Source organism: Oxyura jamaicensis, chromosome 2, assembly GCF_011077185.1.
Source record: "Oxyura jamaicensis isolate SHBP4307 breed ruddy duck chromosome 2, BPBGC_Ojam_1.0, whole genome shotgun sequence".
In the NCBI taxonomy this organism is placed as follows: domain Eukaryota; kingdom Metazoa; phylum Chordata; class Aves; order Anseriformes; family Anatidae; genus Oxyura; species Oxyura jamaicensis.
In genome coordinates, this window is record NC_048894.1 from 78,319,984 (window position 1) to 78,341,356 (window position 21,373).

At 39.6% G+C, this 21,373-nt stretch overlaps 1 protein-coding gene across 2 annotated transcripts in view; it reads left to right on the plus strand.

The window, feature by feature from the left end:
• LOC118161255 (cadherin-6) overlaps window positions 1-18,975 on the plus strand; it is a 99,474-nt gene extending 80,499 nt beyond the window's left edge. For both annotated transcript variants that reach the window (XM_035316403.1, XM_035316404.1), the window contains exons 6-12: window positions 823-1,010; window positions 2,437-2,690; window positions 8,282-8,418; window positions 12,778-12,899; window positions 13,715-13,832; window positions 13,920-14,171; window positions 17,958-18,975. In XM_035316403.1, coding sequence (XP_035172294.1) covers window positions 823-1,010; window positions 2,437-2,690; window positions 8,282-8,418; window positions 12,778-12,899; window positions 13,715-13,832; window positions 13,920-14,171; window positions 17,958-18,448 — 1,562 coding nt within the window. In that variant the 3' untranslated portion in view covers window positions 18,449-18,975. The remainder of the gene's footprint in view (window positions 1-822; window positions 1,011-2,436; window positions 2,691-8,281; window positions 8,419-12,777; window positions 12,900-13,714; window positions 13,833-13,919; window positions 14,172-17,957) is intronic.
• Window positions 18,976-21,373: the final 2,398 nt, after the last annotated feature.

Consider the following 21,373-nt stretch of genomic DNA (forward strand, 5'->3'; position numbering starts at 1 on the left):
TCCTTCCTTCCTTCCTTCCTTCCTTCCTTCCTTCCTTCCTTCCTTCCTTCCCTCTTTTTCCTTCCTTCCCTCTTTTTCCTTCCTTCTTTTTTTGCTTTATCTTACCAATACTCACTGTGTGCATGTGTGTTTGTCAGTGTGTGTCAAAGTCAAGAGCAGCTGTTCGAGAAAATAATTGCAGATACTATCAGACAAATCAGCAAGCTTTGGCGGTTAAGTCACTGGGAAAGTTATTGAAAGCAACTTGTCATTTGAGTTCAAAGTCTGTTCTTAGCTGTGGGCAAAGTGTTTCTATTTAAATTAGAGCAAGTTAAGAGGAAATATAGCACTCTGCCTCCAATGAGTTAATTATACATCTCTGGACATGAGTGTCTTCAATATAAAAGCCAAAGATACAGACTCATAATGCCAACGTTCCCCAGGTAGGATTTTCTCAGAGGAGAAATTCAGCGTAGCACATTAGTAATAGGCATTTGGGCTGGACTTGCATTTAGTGATACTAAGCTGCATCGGCCTCTGGCAGCTCTTAATGTTTTATTTGTCTTTTGACCTCAAGACATTTTTCTTACAGTTTTAATATGGACAACAGGGACTGTGATAGAGTCTAGAAAATGACATATGTAGCTAATGATACCTATATGTATCCTTCATATTAGAAAAAAGGTAGAAGCAGCTATTTTTAACCATATGAAAGTAAGGCAAACGCTGAAGGCTCACTAGCTCATCTGTGCATGCGCAACCAATGTGGACAGTGGGCTCAGAGATGGTGTCCAAAATACCATGAGAACAACTGACAAAAGTTTCCTCCTCTGTCTGCTGTAGGCACATATCAATTTAGAGCTCCTGAGTCTACGCCACCTGACTCACCAATCGGCAGGATAAAAGCTAATGATGCAGATGTGGATGAAAATGCAGAGATTGAATACAGCATCACTGAAGGGGATGGATATGACATGTTTGGAATTGCCACAGACAAGGACACACAGGAAGGAATTATAACCGTCAAAAAGGTACACATCTTAAACACACTTCATCCAAGCCTCTGAAATACCAGCACAAACTTTATCTGCAAAACCTTTCTCAAACATACTTGTTTTCCATTTTTATCACAGCTTGTTTTGTTTATTAATTTGGATGCTGTCTGTTAGGAACCTCTACAACATTACTTAAGTAAAGTTTCTTTTATACAAGCAATTAGGATGCTTGCTGCTCTACTAAAACAGTGCACGTGCTTTAAGGGATCTGAAAGAACAATAATCTATCAAGTGGGATAGGACTGCAAAAAAAAAACTTGATTTTGAAAATGTCTACAGGAAGACTCAAGGAAGCACTATCCAACTGTGACTGTCTCTAACGTGCTTACAGAATTTGTTCACTTACTAGGAAGGTGCTGTGTTGACACCACAGAACTAAGCAGTATCACATTGCCTGCGTCACACTATCAGAAGGTATTAAGTTGCATAGCTATAATGTATTAAAGTACATAGTCAAACTTATTTTGACTCATGTAGTAAAGACGTAATTAATAAATCCATCAACTGCTCTTACTTCAGAAAAAAAATAATCATAGTGCCTTGTTGGATCACAACAGACATCATCTACTAGGTTGCACATTGGCTGTCAGAAAAGGTTTGAGAAATATTGTTTACAGTGGCTTATCAGGCAAGCTTGATAAGGTTACAGATATCATCCTCCATCAGTTCAGTCATCACTAAATAGACATTGTGTAGATTTTCTGAACATGCACTTGCTTGTTGATATCAGTACGACACCTGTCATTACTCGTTTTTTAAGAAATGCCTTCCAGGGGCTGGTTATGATATCAGTCTAACTCAGTTTGCATTTCTGTCTGTTGGTGACAGAAGCTGTGAATTTTCTACAACATAATGGAAAAGTGGGGTGACTAGTCTCTCCCCACATTTCCCTAAGTACTATAACAAACTGTCCCTAAATGCTTCTTCTTCATACTTTTATCAGTGTGTGGCATAGCCATAGGCTATCATAAAATCAGATTTTCTTTGGGTGGTCCAGGATGTCCTCTGACACCAGATGACCAGATTTCAGGGATGGAATGCCAATATTTTAACAAGTAGCTCCTAGAAATCCCCACTCCCCCCCCCAACGGGGGGAGTCAAAAAAAAAAAAAAAAAAAAAAGATTAAAGAGCATGAAGAGTTGAGGCTATTTGAGAAGGTACAATTACTTGGAGTTCAGAAGTTCTGGGCACAGAATGCCCTGCAAAAGTGTGTTGTATTTTTTTAGAACTTATCGGTGGCAGAGGCCAGTATTTCTCCTTTCTGCTAGCATGTTAATTCCAGTTCAGGCTCCTGTTATCTAGCACAGGCTTCTCCATGACACCCCCCATTCATTTAGCTCATATGGCCGGTAGCCACAGCAGTCCCTACACATCTCTCAAGCTTTAATTTTTGTTTCCCAGGCACTGGATTTTGAAAATAAAAACTTGTATATTCTGAAAGTGGAAGCTACCAATACTTATGTGGACCCTCGATTCCTCTACTTGGGGCCATTCAAGGACTCAGCTACAGTCAGAATTCAAGTGGAGGATGTAGATGAACCGCCCGTGTTCAGCAGACCAGCGTATATAATTGAAGTGAAAGAAGATGTTCCAATAAACAGTGTCATAGGAACAGTAACAGCTCAAGATCCAGATGCTGCCAAGAACCCTGTCAAGTAAGCATAGACTATTTCAGCTCACTATTAATTTGGTTGCTGTTTTGATTCTGCTTTTTTTTTTTTTTTATGTCAGCACATGCACAAAAAAATCACTTTTAAAAATGAAATTGTTCAGATATGCTTACATGTGGAGTAGCATAGATGGTAAATGATCTCTCACACTTTAGCTTATCTTTGTATGTGTGACTGTTTGCATGGCACTTGCATCTTGAATTACGTACTAGCCTCTTCAGTAAGTAATGTTTGTGTATTTGTGTAATATATATATTTTTACTCTGGGAGAGTTTACTGAAAAAGAACAGTAAAATGATGTTAGTGTTCTTCCGCCTCTAACATTTTCCAGTGCAGTGCAGTGCATCCTCTTGGATGACAGTGGAGTGATTCAGCATCTCTTTCTTCTCCCGTCCATCCAGACCTGCTTAACAGAGGTTGCATTTACCTTCTATACACCACAAGCAGAAGTGCCTTAAAAGCAGCTTGGTGCACACACAGACTCTGTTCTCACTTGTATCAGTGTAAGTTTAGTAAGAAAAGAATCAGGTTTTTGGACCTCATAAATTACTCTTGCCCTGAATCAAAAAAATTGTCTTAGAGGAAGCGGAGGAAATGTTAAGGTTGGAGTAACTAAACCAAACCCTTCATTTTTTTTGTAAATTAATACATCCATTGTTTCAGTGGGTATCTGAAAACATACTTGAGTACTTATATCACATTGGATAGAACACAGAAGAACTTTTAAATGTCTGTGTGCTTTAATTAGATTTCATTGATACTGACAAGGTAGTAAGAGATGAAAATAAAAAATACAGCAATATTTTAGGTCAAATTTTAGCATGTCTCTGGGCACCTTGGAAATGCAACAGTTAGTCTTAAGATCAAAATAGAACAATGCAGGTTTAATAAAAATCCAATACGTCAATACTTTGCACTTCTGCAACAACCATCTTTCACCAAGATATCTTACAATGCTTATGAAGCATAAATAAGTTTTAAGCTCTCCGCTCATCTTGTGAGATGGGTAAATATTATCACCATAATTTCCTAGATGAAGAAACTAAACCTAAAACCCTTTCTTGCAGAAACTCTGTTTTCAGTTCGCATGCAATGCACTGCACGTGAGCTCTTGTTCAAGACTAAGCCTTCTAATTTTAATTAAGGTTTGCTTTCATTTACATCATGGCATGCAAGAATTATAGGAAGTTCTGGATTAGCAGAGCATAGTAGCACAAAGGGCAAAATAGTACTTTGTTGACTGTGGTGAATCCCAGGGACAAAATAAATAACTTCTATACCATGTCTTAGTGGGTATGCTACAATGGAGATGACAAAATTGGTTGGAGGCAAACCCAGGCCCCTTCCAGTCTTCATACGAAACTGCTTTTTTGTATCTCATGGCGCTGGAGAATGAGGGGAATGCTTCCCTCTGCTTCCCTGTGGTGATAACTACAACCATTTGTATTTCACACCAGCACCACCTCCTAATTGTTAAGTGATTTACAGCAGATAGGGATTATGCTGTGCATTGTTGAGTGCTGCCTACTGGCTCTTTTCTATTAATTGAATGTGTGTGCTAAAACTTACCTATCTTTCAAAGGGCAGTTATTAAATGCGGTACAGGTACTCTGCATATTAAAGCATAATTATTGAACAAAATTTAGTAGAGATGTCAAAATTGATGCAAAGCAGCAGAAAACTTGTCTCCTTTATACACTAATAATGAGCAACAATCAAGGTGAAAACAGTAGAAAAAGAAAAATGAGGAAGAGGTTAGAGTAGGAGAAATAAACACAGCAAGAAATATGAAAATCTTAAGAGAGGAATGAAATCAGCAGAGACTAGTAGCCTGTGAGATGTTATCTTGCAATATATGTAATTTTATGGTGCTAATATCTTGGGTATCTCTTAGAATTTAGGGTCAGGGGTTGAGTCTGCATCTTTTTGACAGGATGATTTTTTTCCATCATGCAATGGAGATGCTAAAACTGATTTTCACTCTGAGCTTCGGGGAAGATACAATTAGACTGTATATATATGACTTGTCACTTGCTTGTCAATTTTCCTTGACAGTTAAAAATAAAATCTTTAGACAGTTGATATTACAATGAAAACCTTTCATTTTCTCCTCTTCTTGAGTGAAGATTTCTTTTTAAACAAAGTGAGCCCTAACTCTGTTAGATGAAAGCCCCTTTGATCTTCCATTAAAGGAAACCTTCACAATATCATTATGAAAATGCATTATGAAAAATTCACACACACATCCCTTCCTGACCCACAAATCTTCCTGACTTGTGGTTGCATTAGACAGCAGGTTGCTGAGCATCAGGAGACAATGAAGCAATAGCAGAATATGAGGCAGGTACCTGCCCTGGTTGTAAGAGTGCTTCATCATTCACATCCTGTGTTTTGGTAGAGAATCAGTCCAGGTCTTATAAATAAGCTTTGCTGCCACATGACAATAAGACAATACAAAAATACACCCATAGATGTTTGGCTATGTTTGAATAACCTGTGCATAGTGAATAATGTGCATAGTGACATTAATACACTCACGAGTAACACACCGCTGTCCAGCTGCGTTGTAAAAACGTTCTGCATTCTGCTTGTGCTTGATCTAAACAGAAATGATGTTATGAACCACTGCGTACTGGAAAAATAATGCTGCAGCTGGCACTGCTGTATTGTACATCAGATCTTTTTAAATTGCTAGTTGAGTTTTTTTGCTATAGTAACTCCTCAGAGGCATAATGAAGTTCATCAGTCACTGGAACTGTCTCCCTGCTGTGATTTGATTTACTAAAGTTTCCCAGATGAAAATGAACTGCAAACAAATGTAAGGCTTAATTTTGTTTGTGTATTTTACTGACAACATATTTGCATGTGTTTGAGTCTCTCTTTCACTTTCTCCTTCTTCCTGTTATGTACAAGGAGAGAACGGAATCTCTGTAGATACCTTTAACTTCCTAGCTTGTCAATTCCTAAGGGTTTGAAAGGGACAATGTCTGAAATCTGACAAATATGCACCAGTAATTTCATTAAATAAGTGTAAAAACGAGTTTGATGTCTGCTTAATTCTTACTAGGTTATGATCCGTAAGTCAGAATCACCACCAATTCAACATAATTAACGGTCCTTGATCAAAAGAGACTGGATTATACAAACTGGGAAACAGAAGTGACAGTCTAGCTTATTAAAATCATCCTTCTAAATCAGGGTTAATGGCATAATTAGAATATACTTTAACTGCAATGACCTTGTATGTATTTTCTCTTTAATATGAAGAAATAAAATTAACATTTCATTAAGAAGCTGTTCTCTGGTTCTTCTTTTTTTTTTTTTTTTTTTTTTCTGAGTTTAACTTTCCACTGCGCAAATGACTAAATATACAAATTGTTTAATTGGGATTTACATGTTTTTTAATTCTTAACATCCTGAAAAGTCCTCAATGTGTACAGCTCTGGTAACCTTAGAAAAAGTCCAGAACATTTGCTTTTATTTCATTCAGAAACTTTACAACAGATGCAATTGAACTGGGCAATTTTACAAAGTAAAAAGTCACTAAAGATAGTGATTGCAATATGCCAAAGCATTAAAATATGTTAAGGCTGTAAGAAATTTTAAGTCCATTCGTAATAAGAAAAATAAGTGATGGCATAATTGAAAAAAAAAAAAAAAAACAACGAATGCCTACAGCTAGATGCTTACTTAAATATCTTGCTAAGAGCCTGAAACATACTATTGCAGTTGGCTGGAACAGCTAATCTATGGAAAATCCTGATATTTTCATTTCAAATAAGAATGAAAAATCTAGATGTACTGTGAAATGGAAATACGGAAGTATTTCAGCTGAAAGGTGTGGAAAAGATCTGAAGAATCTCTGAAAAAAAAATAATTTAATTCACAAAATGCCACCATAATATCATATAAAAGCTTGAATGAATGAAAGTTAAAATGAAATGTTTACCATATCAAATACTTACTTTGTCAAAATATAAGAGAGTCAGACTGCTTGGTGTAAACTTGTTTCCATCAAACGTTTCAGCTAAGTCAACAAATTCATGTGTAATATTTAGATTTGGACACGACATGGTTTGCTGGAGCTGTCCCATCACTCGGCACTGCCTATTACGTACCTTCTCACATGCTCTGTTCAAGCTGATGGTAATGCTATAATGCTGCATAAAGGAACTAGGTTAGTGGCACCACAGTTGACTTTGTGCAGCTAAAATTTTGAGTTAGTCAAATGACAGTAAGAATAAAGACTAAATCAACTAACAAGGCATGCCTATGCAAGTCCTACGATAAAAAGGGAAAGCGTGCAAAGCATGCAGTTACAAAATAATAAACAAGATATATATTTTTTAAAAAAAATATAAAAATAATTCAGCTGGACTCTTCTGTTCTCTCTTGCCTCTGTACAAGATTATTCTCAGAAGTTAAGAAACGCTGCACAGGCCCTGGGAAATCTGCGCCGAGTAAGGGACAAGTCACGCAGCTGCTTCGAGGGCAGAGCAGGGAGTGGAAATTTTTCTTCAGCCTCTGCCTTCCCTGCAGTTCTGTAGTGACAATGAACTCTGCCTGTCATTCTCCTGGCCCAGTTTTCATCTGACTGCGTGCCAGCTCAGCCGTGTCTTTATCCTGGACTAGACACAAGGGACAGCCGTAGCTTCCTTGCCTCCACTGATGTGGCCTGCAAGGAGACCAAGGGAGGACACTGGGCTTCATAAGGCTCTGTCCTGGACTGGATGCCAGCACACATTCAAGCTTGAAACAAAAGCAGAATAATGCAATTGTATTCTTGCTTTAGCAACATCATAATTTATGCAAGAATTTTCATGAGAGATGAAATGAAGCGAGAGTATTTGGATCAGGGTAGTAGGATGCTGTCCCATGAACTGAAGAGTTCTGCTTCTAAAGTTGGATTCAGTGCAGCAGGAAAAAAAATAGATCAGACTGAAAATTGCATCTGTATTTAAGCTCTGAGCTCCTCCAGAGCTTGTTAGCATTCATTTTCACGTCTAGATACCATCAAGCAGGGCTGAGCACGTTAGTTTTAATGAATTACTGCAAACCTTTATGTGAGAGGCACTGTGGAATCTCTGTTCCATGCCAACTTGTTTTTTGGGGGCAGTCTTTTTAAACACTGGGAAGTGAAAGGCAGGAAGGCGTCCCAGCTGTCAAATCTTAAATCAGAAATGATTTGGAACAGTTGAGATATCAAACCATAAAAAGAGGGTTTGATAATGGGAAAGCCAACTCAGCCTCAAAATAAACTTCCTATCTTTCAGGGCACAGACTTCACATTTCTCACTAAAAACAAAGCTTTGATGATTCTGCGAGGTATGTAAATTCCACGGTAATTCATTTATTCAGTGACAATGCCCCACCTTCTAAATCAAACCTCCAATGTGTCATTATCCAGTAGCTCAGAACAAGCTCTTTGTGTGAATATATAAAGATGCTGGAGGCTGCGCTGAAAACAAAAGGCAACCCCATTTACTGGGTGTTTTATGTCTAGTCTTAGAAAATGGTTAAAGAAGATAGAAATTAAAAGGAAAGCATTCTCCTAACCCCTCTCTCTGTATTTGCAGATATTCTGTAGATCGGCACACTGATATGGACAGAGTATTCAACATCAATTCAGGAAACGGTTCGATATTTACTTCAAAACCCCTTGACCGGGAAACACTGCTATGGCACAACATTACAGTAATAGCAGCAGAGATCAGTAAGTCAAACCTAAATACCACTGCTGTCCCTGATGTAATGAATTTAGCTTTCTAGCTGAGTGTGTGGAAAGCACGGCTGGACAGATGTCAGGTTATATGGATAGTCCACTCAATACTAATGAAGCAGCTGAAACTCTGGAGGAGGTGGTCTGCAGCTTTATGTTTGCTGGGGACACAGCGCATCAAGAGGTAACTTAGCTGAGCAGGGAGGAAGGCAACAGTGCTATGTTTTCTGATCACTAATAGCCATTTTTTTTTAATGTCCTTTGAATTCACAACCCGTATTACAAATTTGTCTGTTGCTTAGTTTATGACTGCTCAGAAAATAGTCACTTGTGGTAATACTAATGCTCATATTTATTTTAAGAGCTGAATTGCCAGGGATCTAGATAAAGATGTGCGTGCTAGGTAGCTATAATAAGCAATCCTCTTTACTTTAAGACGTTAACTATAAGCATATGACCTGCTCAAATATTAGGAAATACAACTCTGGTAGTTTTTGCAGAGTCCGATTGCCTGTTACTGTGAAGCATGGTGAAACGGTAGATCTAATGTTGCCACCAGTTCTGTGACTGTCCCAGAGTCTTTGTACAGTGCAGAGGCTAAATGACTTTCTTTTTTAAAGCGTGATCTGAGAGAAACATAAGTTCTACTGTCTCATTTTGCGTATACATGTGTATGGCTCTCTCAGCGGCTGAATGGTGAGAAGAGTGTAACAAAGGGGTATTTCACTCCAGTTTTCTTTGTTCTCTAGGTCTTTTTAAAGCTGAAAACTGAAGTGATACAATATTAGTGAGACAAGCAGATAGAGTTGTATTAGAGTAGCGTGCTAGAGCCTACAGGAATGATGTTTTTTAAACAGTTTTCTCCTTTTGAAAGCTTGCACCTTTTTTTTATGCTAGGTATGTGGTTTCAGCATACCAAACACTCTGACTTCTGGCTGACTTAGCCAGTTGTTTGTGTTTCTGTTAAGCCTTTGAAGGAGTGATCTAGGGTCAAGAGTTGTGCACTACAGACTGAGCTCATGGGTAGAAGAGAAGGGAAAAAATAAACACCTGAAAAAGGAAGAATAGCAAGAATATTTAGCAAGCTCACTTGCTTTGATCCCAGTGGAACTGAAATAACATACACTACAGCAAACTGTATACGAGATGAAAACCAAGTTAGCATCTATATGAAATACCCGTTTCAGTCCTTGCCCCCTCCCCTAAGGGCAGACCTACTGGGCCAAATGCTCTCAACTAAACCTTTTGTGCCTGACACAGGTTTATGTCTTAATTACAATTCCTCTTTAGTCTGAAACCTTCCAGGCTGCAACAAGCTGCTTCCCAGGCTGTGCATCACTGAGCCCAGACCGAATTTGGCGTAACTGGGGTAGATGCCTTCCAAAGGCAATTTTCTTGGCTGAAACGCAGCTACTGTTGAAATAAGCCTTGGTCTGATCCAGGCTACCACACTAATTTTAGTCTCAAGAGACTAGACTGGAAAACACCACTGCTTAATGCTCCTGGCTAAAACCAGTCACTTCTAGCAAAGCTAGCTACATCCCATTCCACTAACTTAGAGCTAACCATTAATTGCACTCAGTGTCACACCATCACATCAAACTCCAGGTATATTTCACTGAAGTTAGCTAAAAGAAATAGCCAGTCAAGTTATGGGCAGTACGCACACCCAGAGAGATGTGTGTTCCCTTTGATATTAAAAAAGTAAATAATAATAATAATAATAATAATGGTAGTCATGAAGAGAAACATCTTTCAGTGCTGACTGTTCATAATTTCATTTGACAGTAGAAAATAAATGGAAATGCAGATGTTGTTTTGCCTTGAATTTTCTGAAATTGTCAGTAAGCGTAGCTAGCTACATTTTTAATCTTCTGCTTCAGCAGTATGAGCTGCAGCAGCCCTCAGAATCATGCTCTTGGTGCTGCAAACAAATACTTGGTGAAAGACAGGCTCACTACATCTGCCACACTCTGAGGAAAACTGTTAATAAAGCTCAGTACCCAGGGCTTCTGACTCTCAGATGCCGAATCGCAGCCAATTCGTCAGAGACAATTCTGAGAGCATTTGAAAATAAATATTCTTTACTTAACGCTTAAGGTTAATTCAAACATTGGCAGGACGTTGAGGCTGCATTCAGAAAAAAATCTTTAGCGGTGTGATTGCTGCCTAAACATAAAAGATAACACTACAGAGAAGGATAGATTTAAGCAGATGCGTCTCTTTCATATGGTGGACCTTTTTGTTGGAGATGGGGCTCAGTAGTAATGAAAGGATAACGCAAACAAAATAATCTACACCAATTCATTTGCAAAAATAATTTGAAAGAAACAAAAAGAACTGTACAATGCATAAATATCTTTCAACCCATATTGCCATGAAATCAGAAGAAAGGCCCCTGTCCATACCGCATATAGTATCTATACAGCTTCTGTTTATTGTAGTATCATTTTCAATTGCAGGGATCTTAAGCACCTTGAAGAAGTAAAATGAAAATATGTAACGAATGGTTGCAAAAAAAAAAAAAAAAAAGACAGGAAAGAAAGAAATTGTAATTCTTGGGAGGAAAAGAAATACATTTGCCTATACATCTAAATGCATTTGTTAGAAAGGTATGCTCTTATAAATAGTCTTGCAAGTAGTCCTGCGAATTCAAATGAGTACATTTGATTTCCACCTATTATAAAAATTCAACATTTATATTGATGTATTTTAGCATAAAATTCAGCCTAGTCTATATTGTACATAAACTGGTATTTTATACATTGAATGAATTTAGCCCAATGGTTTATATTAGAAAGTGTTTTATGCCTAATGGAATCATATTAACTTCAATGGGCCTGTGGAGCTTTAAAGCGCAGTATTTTGTCCAAATGACTGAGCTCTGTAATACAAATATACAGCGCCAATTTTGGAGAAGGCATTTTCAAATTTATAAAATTTTGATAAATACAGTAATAGGGCTTTTATTAAAGCTTAACTCAACAAGCTACTATAATGAATGCTTGTAGAAGCATGTGGATTCACAGATCTGTACTTTATTCCACTACTTTTTCACTTGGATCATACGTTAAAATGTTTTAATAAACTATATTTACATGGGTTGGAAATGAATGTAGCTAAATGCAGTGCAAGTCCATTGTGAAAGGAAGGGGTTGAGTATTTTATTTTAAACAAAACTCATTTCAGTCCCACTCATTCCCTCAGATTTCACTCTCGCACTCCCAAAGCCATGTATTCCCAGGCACTAAGGTGGGCATGTTATGTCTAGGTGAGCTGGCCTGGATCATATTTGTGTGATGTGGAAGACAAAAGACATTGATGGAGTCCTGGAAAAAATCTCTTGGTTTCCTCTTGATTGGTGATGACCAATTAATTGTGCCCCTTTGCCTCAGAATTGTGACTGTTTCCTTCATCATGCCTCCCACGCAAGGGTGCTGCCCATTGCCTTTCTTTCCTTATTTTGAGTATCTTTTTCACAAAAAACTCTCTCCTCTGTAGTCCAACAGGAAAAGGAATGGTCTAAACAACGTGCTGTATTTTCAAATGTTTTCATTTTTGTATATGAAGTTAACAGTATTTTTATCAGTATTTTAGGCTCAGACACATCCTTGTCAATTTCAGTGTCTTGATCCTATCTAGTTCTTAAAGGTAAAAGAAAAGGTACATATAGGTATCTGCAGATTTTACACAGTGCTGATGTTCTTCAGCTGATGCATTTTAATATCAACTCTAGAATATTAGCCAAATCAATCCACAGCAGGTTAGAAAATACCTGTAAAATACCTGTGATCACAGGAGCAGTTATTATTTATATATCATAACAGTAGCGATGGTAGCTTAAGGAACTTTGTCGGGAGATTGCAGGGGAGGGAATATTGTCTATTATACATGGAGAGGGAAAAAAAAACACAAGCCCATCTTTCATGACTGTTCAGTCTTCCCGTTTCAGAGATAAGAAAGGGAGTACGCTCTAGGAAATCTGATACCACCAAACTGTACCCATGAGGCTAATACGCAGATTTAATTTAATTCCATTATTAGATTTATATGTGTGTGTATATATATATGAAACATACATTCATAGTTATACTTGGAATGTTCAAAGGAATTTGCAAACCTTAAAATCCTATCCAGTCTTAGCTGTATAGCTAACACAGAACCAGTGTGGTGATAATAGAGCTCGATTTTGTGGAATTCACCTCATAACTCATTCCCCGGGAATCAGGAGAATATAATGACTGAGAAAAGAATTAAGGCAATGAGGCCCCAAGTCTGTCCTTTTCTTCTCCTGCACTGGGTCAGTAGCTAGGCTAAATAAAACCTCTGTTCTTTCTGGTTTTATCATTTCAGACAACCCAAAACAAAGCAGCCGTGTCCCAGTGTTCATTAAGGTTTTGGATGTAAATGACAATGCTCCAGAGTTTGCCATGTTTTATGAGACCTTCGTCTGTGAAAATGCAAAGGCAGAACAGGTGTGTTGCGTGCTTGTACTAAGAAAATATTCCAAACGAATTGAGTTTTTCTACTACTCTTGCATCACCTCATCAAGAGATATACTTTGCATTGCATCAAACTGTCAGTTTTGCAAAATTAAACTAAACAGTGGCTGCACAGTATCTGATTACGCCTAGTATTCTTGCAGCTAATGTGACACTGTGTTTTACACCTGTTTTTCTGTACTGTGCCTTGTTATCTCTGATTCATTTTCCTTCTGTGATTCTCTATTATATTCAGGCACCTCCACTGTCTCCTTCAAAACCTGTTACAGGTCCCGTCCCTGAGATAATTATTTTCTGCCAGATAACTCTCACTCTACCTGTCCTATTACTAAATGGTTCAAAGTAGCAAATAATTTGAAAGAGTCAGCCAAAGAGTTCCTGTGACGGGGGACTTGGTTAGGTGAACACGTAGCCAGCTTGGACTGTCTCACCTGTCATTTCTGTTGCCTGTCACATGCAAAGATTTCCTACCCAGCTGGAGTGGCGTCAACCCAAACCTGCTCTCTATGTCAATGCAATTTTCCAGCCAGCTTTCAGATTCATTATGTTACTGGCTAACGGTATGGGATACAATAGCATGGTGATCTGAAACAGCATCAGTAGCACATGGATCATTTTTGTTAAGGTCAACATGGCAACATCAGCTGCCTGAAAGCAGCAGGAAAACAAAACAAAACAAAACAAAACAAAAAAAACAATAACCAGTTATATCACTTTACAATCCTACAGTAGATAAATAAGCGTAAGGTCCACTGACTTTGAAGATAATTTTGTTCTTATTGTTTCAGCTGATACAAACATTAAGTGCTGTTGATAAAGATGACTCTTACAGTGGACACCAGTTTTCATTCTCCTTAGCTCCTGAGGCAGCCAGCAGCTCAAACTTTACACTCCAGGACAACAGAGGTGAATTTCTAGGAAGACCTTTCTTTATTATCTCACACTTGCTTTCAGTCTTCAGACGAGTATAAAATGTGTGTTTTGTGTTTCCAGACAACACAGCAGGGATTTTCACCCGAAAAACCAGATACAACCGGCATGAAATGAGTACCTACCTCTTGCCAGTGGTAATATCAGACAATGACTACCCTATCCAGAGCAGCACTGAAACAGTGACTATTCGAGTATGTGCTTGTGACCATCGAGGAAAAATGCTGTCCTGTAATGCAGAAGCCTTGATTCATCCTACTGGTCTTAGCACAGGGGCTCTTATTGCCATTCTTCTCTGTATCATTATATTACTTGGTAAGTGGCTCAGTGGCATTTTGTTCCTTTCATGGTTGAATTGGGTTTGAGCATTTCACAAAACAATCAATCAATCAAACAAACAAAAAAAGGAGTTTCTCTTCTTAACACTTTCAGAACAAAAAGAAATTCAAAAGGCTCACCTCAAAAGAAATGGTACAAAGGGAAAGAGGGTAAGCCATCAACATCAAAGCAACTGGTGTCATAGATGACAGTGACTTATTTTGCATTGCTGCAAGTGGTTATACCAAGGCTAGGGCAAGAGCAAAGCAGCGGCATCTGTGTTATCCTGCATTTCTCTCACTGTACTTTGTCCTTTGAGGGATGCTGGATATATGGTGTACATCCTACCTAATCTTAGCTGTCTAAAAGCTAGACGTATCCAATCAAAATGAGACAGCTGGGCTCTACCCTCTGCTCAAGGGAAAGAGACAGGCGCCTCTAGAAAGCCATCCATCCCATGCCCTTACTGGTATCTACGGAGGACGAGACTAATTACCCTCTACAGGGTGAATATGTCTCTTACTGTTGACCACAGAAGGAGGCCAGATAGCTTAGTTTTAAACAGTTAAGTTCCCCTGTCTAACCTAAGGGAAAACGAGTCACACTCAGTCTTTCTTTCCTTCTGGAACAGGATACTGAAATAGGGTGGCTACTAAGGCACTCTCTCACATCTCAAGGATGTGCAGATATCTGGCTACGGTGCTTACAGGTAGTCAGCTTTTCTTCTCTCACATTCCTCTCAGGCAACTTCCATCCCTCTTGTTCAGCAAACGGAGAAGATCTGTCCATCAGCCATTAGCCATAATCTGTTAATCCGAGGAGAACTGTACAACACACCACAGTCAGGCCTCAGGAAGACTTTATTAGTCAACAGTGGCATCTGGCCAGGAAAGAAGGAAGTCAGACCAATTTTGTAGCAGTAGGGACAAGCAGGGGAGAAAATGTTTCCTCGGTGTTTTCACTTGTTTCTACCATGCTTGTATCTTCCTCAGACATACTTATCACCACTGCAGAATCACCCTGGTCATTAGTTACTATTAATAAATGACTTCCCTCTCCAGTGATGAACTAAAGACTGTGTTGTGACACTCAGACTTTAACAACCGAGTCATGGCTTGCCCAAATAACCACTATCACCTCTTCAGAACAGATTCCCACAATAACAATTGTGCTCTTAATTTGCCGTTAATTTTTTTTTCATAACATGATATCATTGCCTCTAAGGACTGAGCTCACTTTGCATTAAGTTCCTTTCCAGAAAAAGAAATCTAGTGCTGCAGATAGTCTTGCACTAGTTAATACAACTGTACTCATTAATATCAATCTGACATTAAATGATTTCCTGTTTTATGTCAATCGAAAATAATTGATTCTGTGTGCTAAGCAGCACTTTCTGTCAATTACTGCTCACGCCACCATGCACCATAAGCAGATTTTCAATTAACTCAGCTATATAATTTTCTATTTTCAGGCTGGTTGCAGGGTTTGCATGTGCAACCACTACTGAGAGAAAAACAATACTCTGGGCAGACCTGAACAACAATTTGAAGTTTAGCAGCAACAAAAAGTACCTGTAAAGTGCTGGGTTTATTTTCAGATTGAGTAGGTCTAGCAGCTTATCAGGAGGCCTCAGATATTGCTAAAAACTGACATGCAAATAAAGGTGATGTACTTTAACATATAACATCTTTTTTTTTTTTTTCCTGCAAGTTCTATTTCCCTACCATATTCTGTATAACACTTTATTTTTTTGTTAATGAGATACTTCAGAAACCCTTCCATATAAAAACTATCAATCCTGTGCTTTCTCAGATAATTCTGCCCATCACTATTCTAGAAGCCTATTCAAAGCTGACTCTATTCTTCAAGTTCTCCAAAATTTTCCCCAGCTATCTCTGTTCCCTCACATAGACCGTTCCCCAGTCTCCTGTGTAGGTCACAGCTTTATGCCCTTAAAGACAAGACTTCTCCCTTACTGCGCAGCAGCACAAAGAAGCATTGCTCAAGTTAGGGCCTTTATGTGACACCGTAAGTAAATCATCACTGGGGTGAGAGTTTGAGGCTTCCACCACCTGAACCAGTCTTCCTCATTCTTCCAGTTTCACCACGTTACTTACTTCCTTTTGACTCGTATTAACAGGTAATTCTTTCGTACTATTCCTATGGTAAAGACATAGAACGAGTATTTTCCTATTTTACGTTATCATTTCAGGATCCCTCTACAGGCAATGTAGAGAAAGACTATGAGACAATTTCACAGCATGCTTGAGCACACCTGCAGAGAGCATATACATCTAAGCAATTCTCCAGGGAAGAGAATTAAATAAATAAATGAAAACAAAGAAAAAAAAAAAAAAAAAAACAAATTTTTAAAAAAGGGGGGGGGGGGAGGGAGAAGGTGGGGTTGGAGGTGAAACAGTCAGCTTTTTGTCTGTGAGGTGAAACTAAGTTTCTGTGGACTTAAATTTTGCTTTGGGGATATCCTTAGTCCTTGGCATTGCCCTTAACAGAGCTACAAACAAGGAATGGACTGCAGGCAGAAAAAAAGAAAAAAAAATAAAAAATAAAAATAAAAAAAAAGTCTTTTACAGTTACTGTGCTTTGACTCATACCATTTTAGAAATACAGTTTTAGCAATACAGCTGACATGAAAGATAACTTTGATCCACCTTATCGTCTCATATCAATGAGTTCAGGCATTTTCTGATTTGCTTTGCTTTGCTCTGAAAGAACTATAAAGAGCAAGATTTGTCTTTTTTTCTCAGAGTTTGCACAGCAGAGCTGAAAACTGGGCACTGTGGACCTCAGACTACCAAAGCAACAATGATAGTAGTAATATATCCCTGCTTCTTGCTGCTGTTCATTTGTAAATATTCAGTCATTTACCATTTTAAGGTAGAATACAGCTAAGAAATTTGAAATTAGCTTCAAGAGGAAATAAAACATTGAACATAGCACAGTTCTCCAGCAGTACCATGGATCATTACTGAGTAAAAATACTTACATTTGGACTGGGGCCTTGGATAGAATTCCTGCCCTCTCAATAATTTAAATTTATATATTTACACAAATTAGAATGAAAGGCATAAAACATCTGTTTTAGAAATCTCATCCCTGTCAGATTAAATAAAACCATTGCTGTATGTTGGCAGGTTTTAAGATTTAAGCTATGTAACTTTTAAGGCAAGCTATATACTTTTTAATGTGGTGTCCATTGTAAAAGCATGCCAGGAAAATTAATACAGCTTGGACTTCCTGCTGGCTGAGAACTCCATCCCATATTCAAAACGTTTCCAGAAGAGGAAAGATGTACTGATCTTGAAGAGCAGCTTTGCTAACCTTTTATCATAGCCCAGTAGATACTAGCCTTGTCCGTAGCACAGGTTTCATATCATCCCAGAGGTCCAAGATACATAACACTGCAGGTTGGATGTTTTGGGGAAGGTGTTTCCCCCTTCCCAGCTCTCCTGAAACTAGTTCTGTTCTCCAAGCAATGAAGTTGTTGCTTGACTCCAGTAAAAACATGCCTACTGACAAAAAGACACTCTGATTCTTGAAAGCTTGACATCTCCTTTCATCTCATACACACCCATGCCACCCCTTCTCTCACAGTACTCACAAACAGAACAAGCACAGTCTAAAAATTGGATGTGTACGTTTGCAGTTTTGCAAAACATCTTAGAAAAACTTAGAATGTAAGCACCCGTGAAGCATTTCACCTGGGTTTTAATGGGGTTGGGGACTGACTTTTCCCTTCCTCTCCCCCTGTTGGTTTGTTTCTAGTTACAGTGGTGCTGTTTGCAGCACTGAGACGGCAGCGGAAAAAAGAGCCTTTGATTATTTCCAAAGAAGACATCAGAGACAACATTGTCAGTTATAATGATGAAGGTGGTGGAGAGGAAGACACCCAGGCATTTGATATTGGCACGCTGAGGAATCCCGAAGCCATAGACGATAATAAATTGCGCAGAGACATCGTGCCAGAAACGCTTTTTATGCCACGGCGGACTGCGACAGCACGGGATAACACGGATGTCAGAGATTTCATTAACCAAAGGTTAAAGGAAAATGATACAGATCCAGCGGCCCCCCCGTATGACTCGTTAGCAACCTACGCATACGAAGGTAATGGTTCTGTGGCAGAGTCCCTCAGCTCCTTGGAGTCGGTGACCACGGACGGAGATCAGGACTACGATTACCTCAGTGACTGGGGGCCACGGTTTAAAAAGCTGGCAGATATGTATGGCACGATGGACAGTGACAAAGACTCTTAATATGTTGCCTTTTTTTTTTTTTTTTTCTCTCCCTCATTTTCAGAAACAGCATTGAGATATGTGAAGTGGCTATTTCTTTCTATTTCTCCACAGCTCTGTGAAAGGGTTCTCTCTCCGACCGGTTCCAGTTGTCTAATGACTGCAGTCTGTGCGGATCAGCTGTCAGAAAACTTTTTCTAATATCATTTTATGAGCTTCCAAGAGGCAAACTTCTTATTTTTTAGTGCATCCGGTTTACTAAGCCAACCTTACAGGCACAGCAGTAGTGAAAGGGAAAAAAAAGATCAGATGGGGAGCAATATTTTTACTTGTTCTGCTTATATTGTAAATTGGAGTATATTACTGTTTAAGCTCACTTGCTCTTTTTACTTGTATTCAGATTATTCAGCTCAGACGACTGCTCTGTCGATTGTGTATTGCACATCCCAATGTAATGAGGTACCCTAGTTTAACCTATGTATTATAGTCAAAAGTAGTGGTGATGGAATGAAGGTTTATTATACAAGTAGAGTCAGCTGAGAAAAAAACAAATGCATTTTACTCATGAGGAGGGTAGAGAGGCCTAATGGTCATTTAAATCTAAGTGTTGTTTTCAGAACTTGCCATTGCCCCCAGTGCACTGAATCATAGTAACACACATATATATAGTTCATTGACTGCTATGTATATATTCTTCTGACCTAGCATTGCTGGAGAGATGTGCGTGCATGTGTGTGCGGTCAGTAACCCCAATATCTAGTTCTTAAGTTGTTTCCCGGTTCTGACCCAGACTTGCCTTGTGATACGGAACAAGTCATCTAATCCAACTCCAGACTGAACCACGATTTAGAGGAAGGAGCAGAACTTAGCTGTGCTTTTCTTTGTACTTGTGATGGTTTCCACTTGCACAGCAGTTCAGGGGTGAAGGCCACTGTGCTGGGGAGGTGGGAGTCAGGCTTTTCATATCCATCTACTTCTGCCTGTTCCCATGTGCAGGAGGACAGCTGTAACCTCAAGGTGACTGCCATCCATTGAGTCAAAAGAAGCAAGTGCAAAGGAGGAAGGAGTGCTTTTATGTCCTAAACTTCCCTGCCAGGGTGTCTTCTGACTGATTCTCTGCCCAGTTTTGCTATCTGTAAAGTGGGGAAATAATGCCTACCTCATCAGGATGTTGCAAGAATTAGATAAGTCATTTGGAAAATGCTTTACAGATGGGCAATGCTGGTATTCTGCCAGAGGAAGTAATTTCTCATGCTTTTTTGTCTCCCTTCCCCCCAACCCCCTTTCAGATTCAACCCTTGAATGCAAAAATAAGTGAAAATCAATTATCATTCTAGTGGCCTGAAAAGTAAGGTTTATAATTATATTTTTTTTTAATAAGCAATTCAGCCAGGGTTGTTAAAGACATCACCAAAAGGTGACAGTTTAATCACATGTCTTTCCATGGGTGTGCTTATCTTCTTTGCCAAGCTAAGTAATTTTTGTCCAAGGATGGGGGCAGGGAAGATGCCATAGTCTCAGGCCAGAACAATTTTCTCTACATATGACTTATGCACCACTCATCCTTTCTGTTGGTTGTCAAACCTATGCAGTGTCTGCTCTTCAAATCCAGCGATCTAAGAGAGGCTAGCTGGAGAAAACTCTAAGGGGCTGCCATGGGACATACCCATTTCTAGAAGCTAGGAGCACCCCTTGGTCCCAAAGCAGGGACATAGCCTATGGCACTGTGCCAATGAAATATTTCTTTTTATATATTTTTTTTTTATTTTAATATACCTCATAAATAACTAATCTATTTTATTTTGAAATGGTATTTAATTCTAGAATTACAGGCATGGACCTATTTCCGTCCCCATCTAGAATTTTTAGTGAATCAGTTTGAAAACTAAAGCAACAGCTACAATTTACTCTAAGACACAGAGAAGGGAAAAAGTTAATAAACAGAAAATTAAAAGGGATTAAAAATTAATCCCTGGAATTCATTACTCCCAGAGAGTTAAATAAAGAGAGCAGTAAGATTCCAGAGAATGAGACGCATATAAGCACGACGACATAAATTCAGGATCTGCAGTGCCCAGCAGCACTGGGAAGCCTGTCTGTGCAGTGGGGAGCACCACATGCTCACAGGCTCAGGGCAAGGCAGCTAATGGTTTACGGGTGCCCAGCGCTGCAGCTCAGATGGGTTTTCAGAGCAGAGGAGGCCAGAATTTCAGGAGAGCTGATCCCCAGCGCCACTGGTGGAGGCCTCTCAGGGGTCAGGTGCCCAACTCCACCACATAGCAGGGCTGAGCCTGCACAACAGCAGTGACACAGCCAGACCCTTCTCACGTTCTCCTCAGGGCCTCTCTACAATTTAAGATAATAGTCTTTGAAAGCCTATCCCTTTGTAGCCTCCTAGAAATAAGCGCAACCCGCCGGAAATTCGGGCCTGGCACAGGAGCAGGCCGCCCGGTTTCTCAGTGGCTTTCAGACACACAGAAGGAGAAGGAGGCGCTCAGCACCTCCTGCCACAGGCTCTTGGCTTGGGGCTACGCTCAGTCCCCGGAGAGAGCCTACCCTCCAGGGCTCCTCGCCCTTTTGGTGCAGGCCTGCCTGCAGCAAATCGCCTCGGAAACCCAGGGCACAGCTGGATGCCGAGAGCAAGCAGGCCAGTCCTCCCCACCCCTCAGATCAGCGAGGCATGGCAGAGGTGGCTGCCAAACCTCACAGGCCAGTGGGTCCCTGGGTATATTCAGCCCCACAAAACCTCCCTGGCTCACTGGGGAGAGGGGGCTGCGGCCGCTTGGCTGGAGGCAGCCCAGGAACAGGCAGCCCGCCCGCAGCCCTGACAGGAGCAGGCACCCCGCCAGGCAGCGCCCATTACTTCCACAACAGGAGGACTGCTCATCCTTGTAACTACTTCCCTACCTTTGTACTACGGTGACTTTGTCTGATTTAGTGATTGTT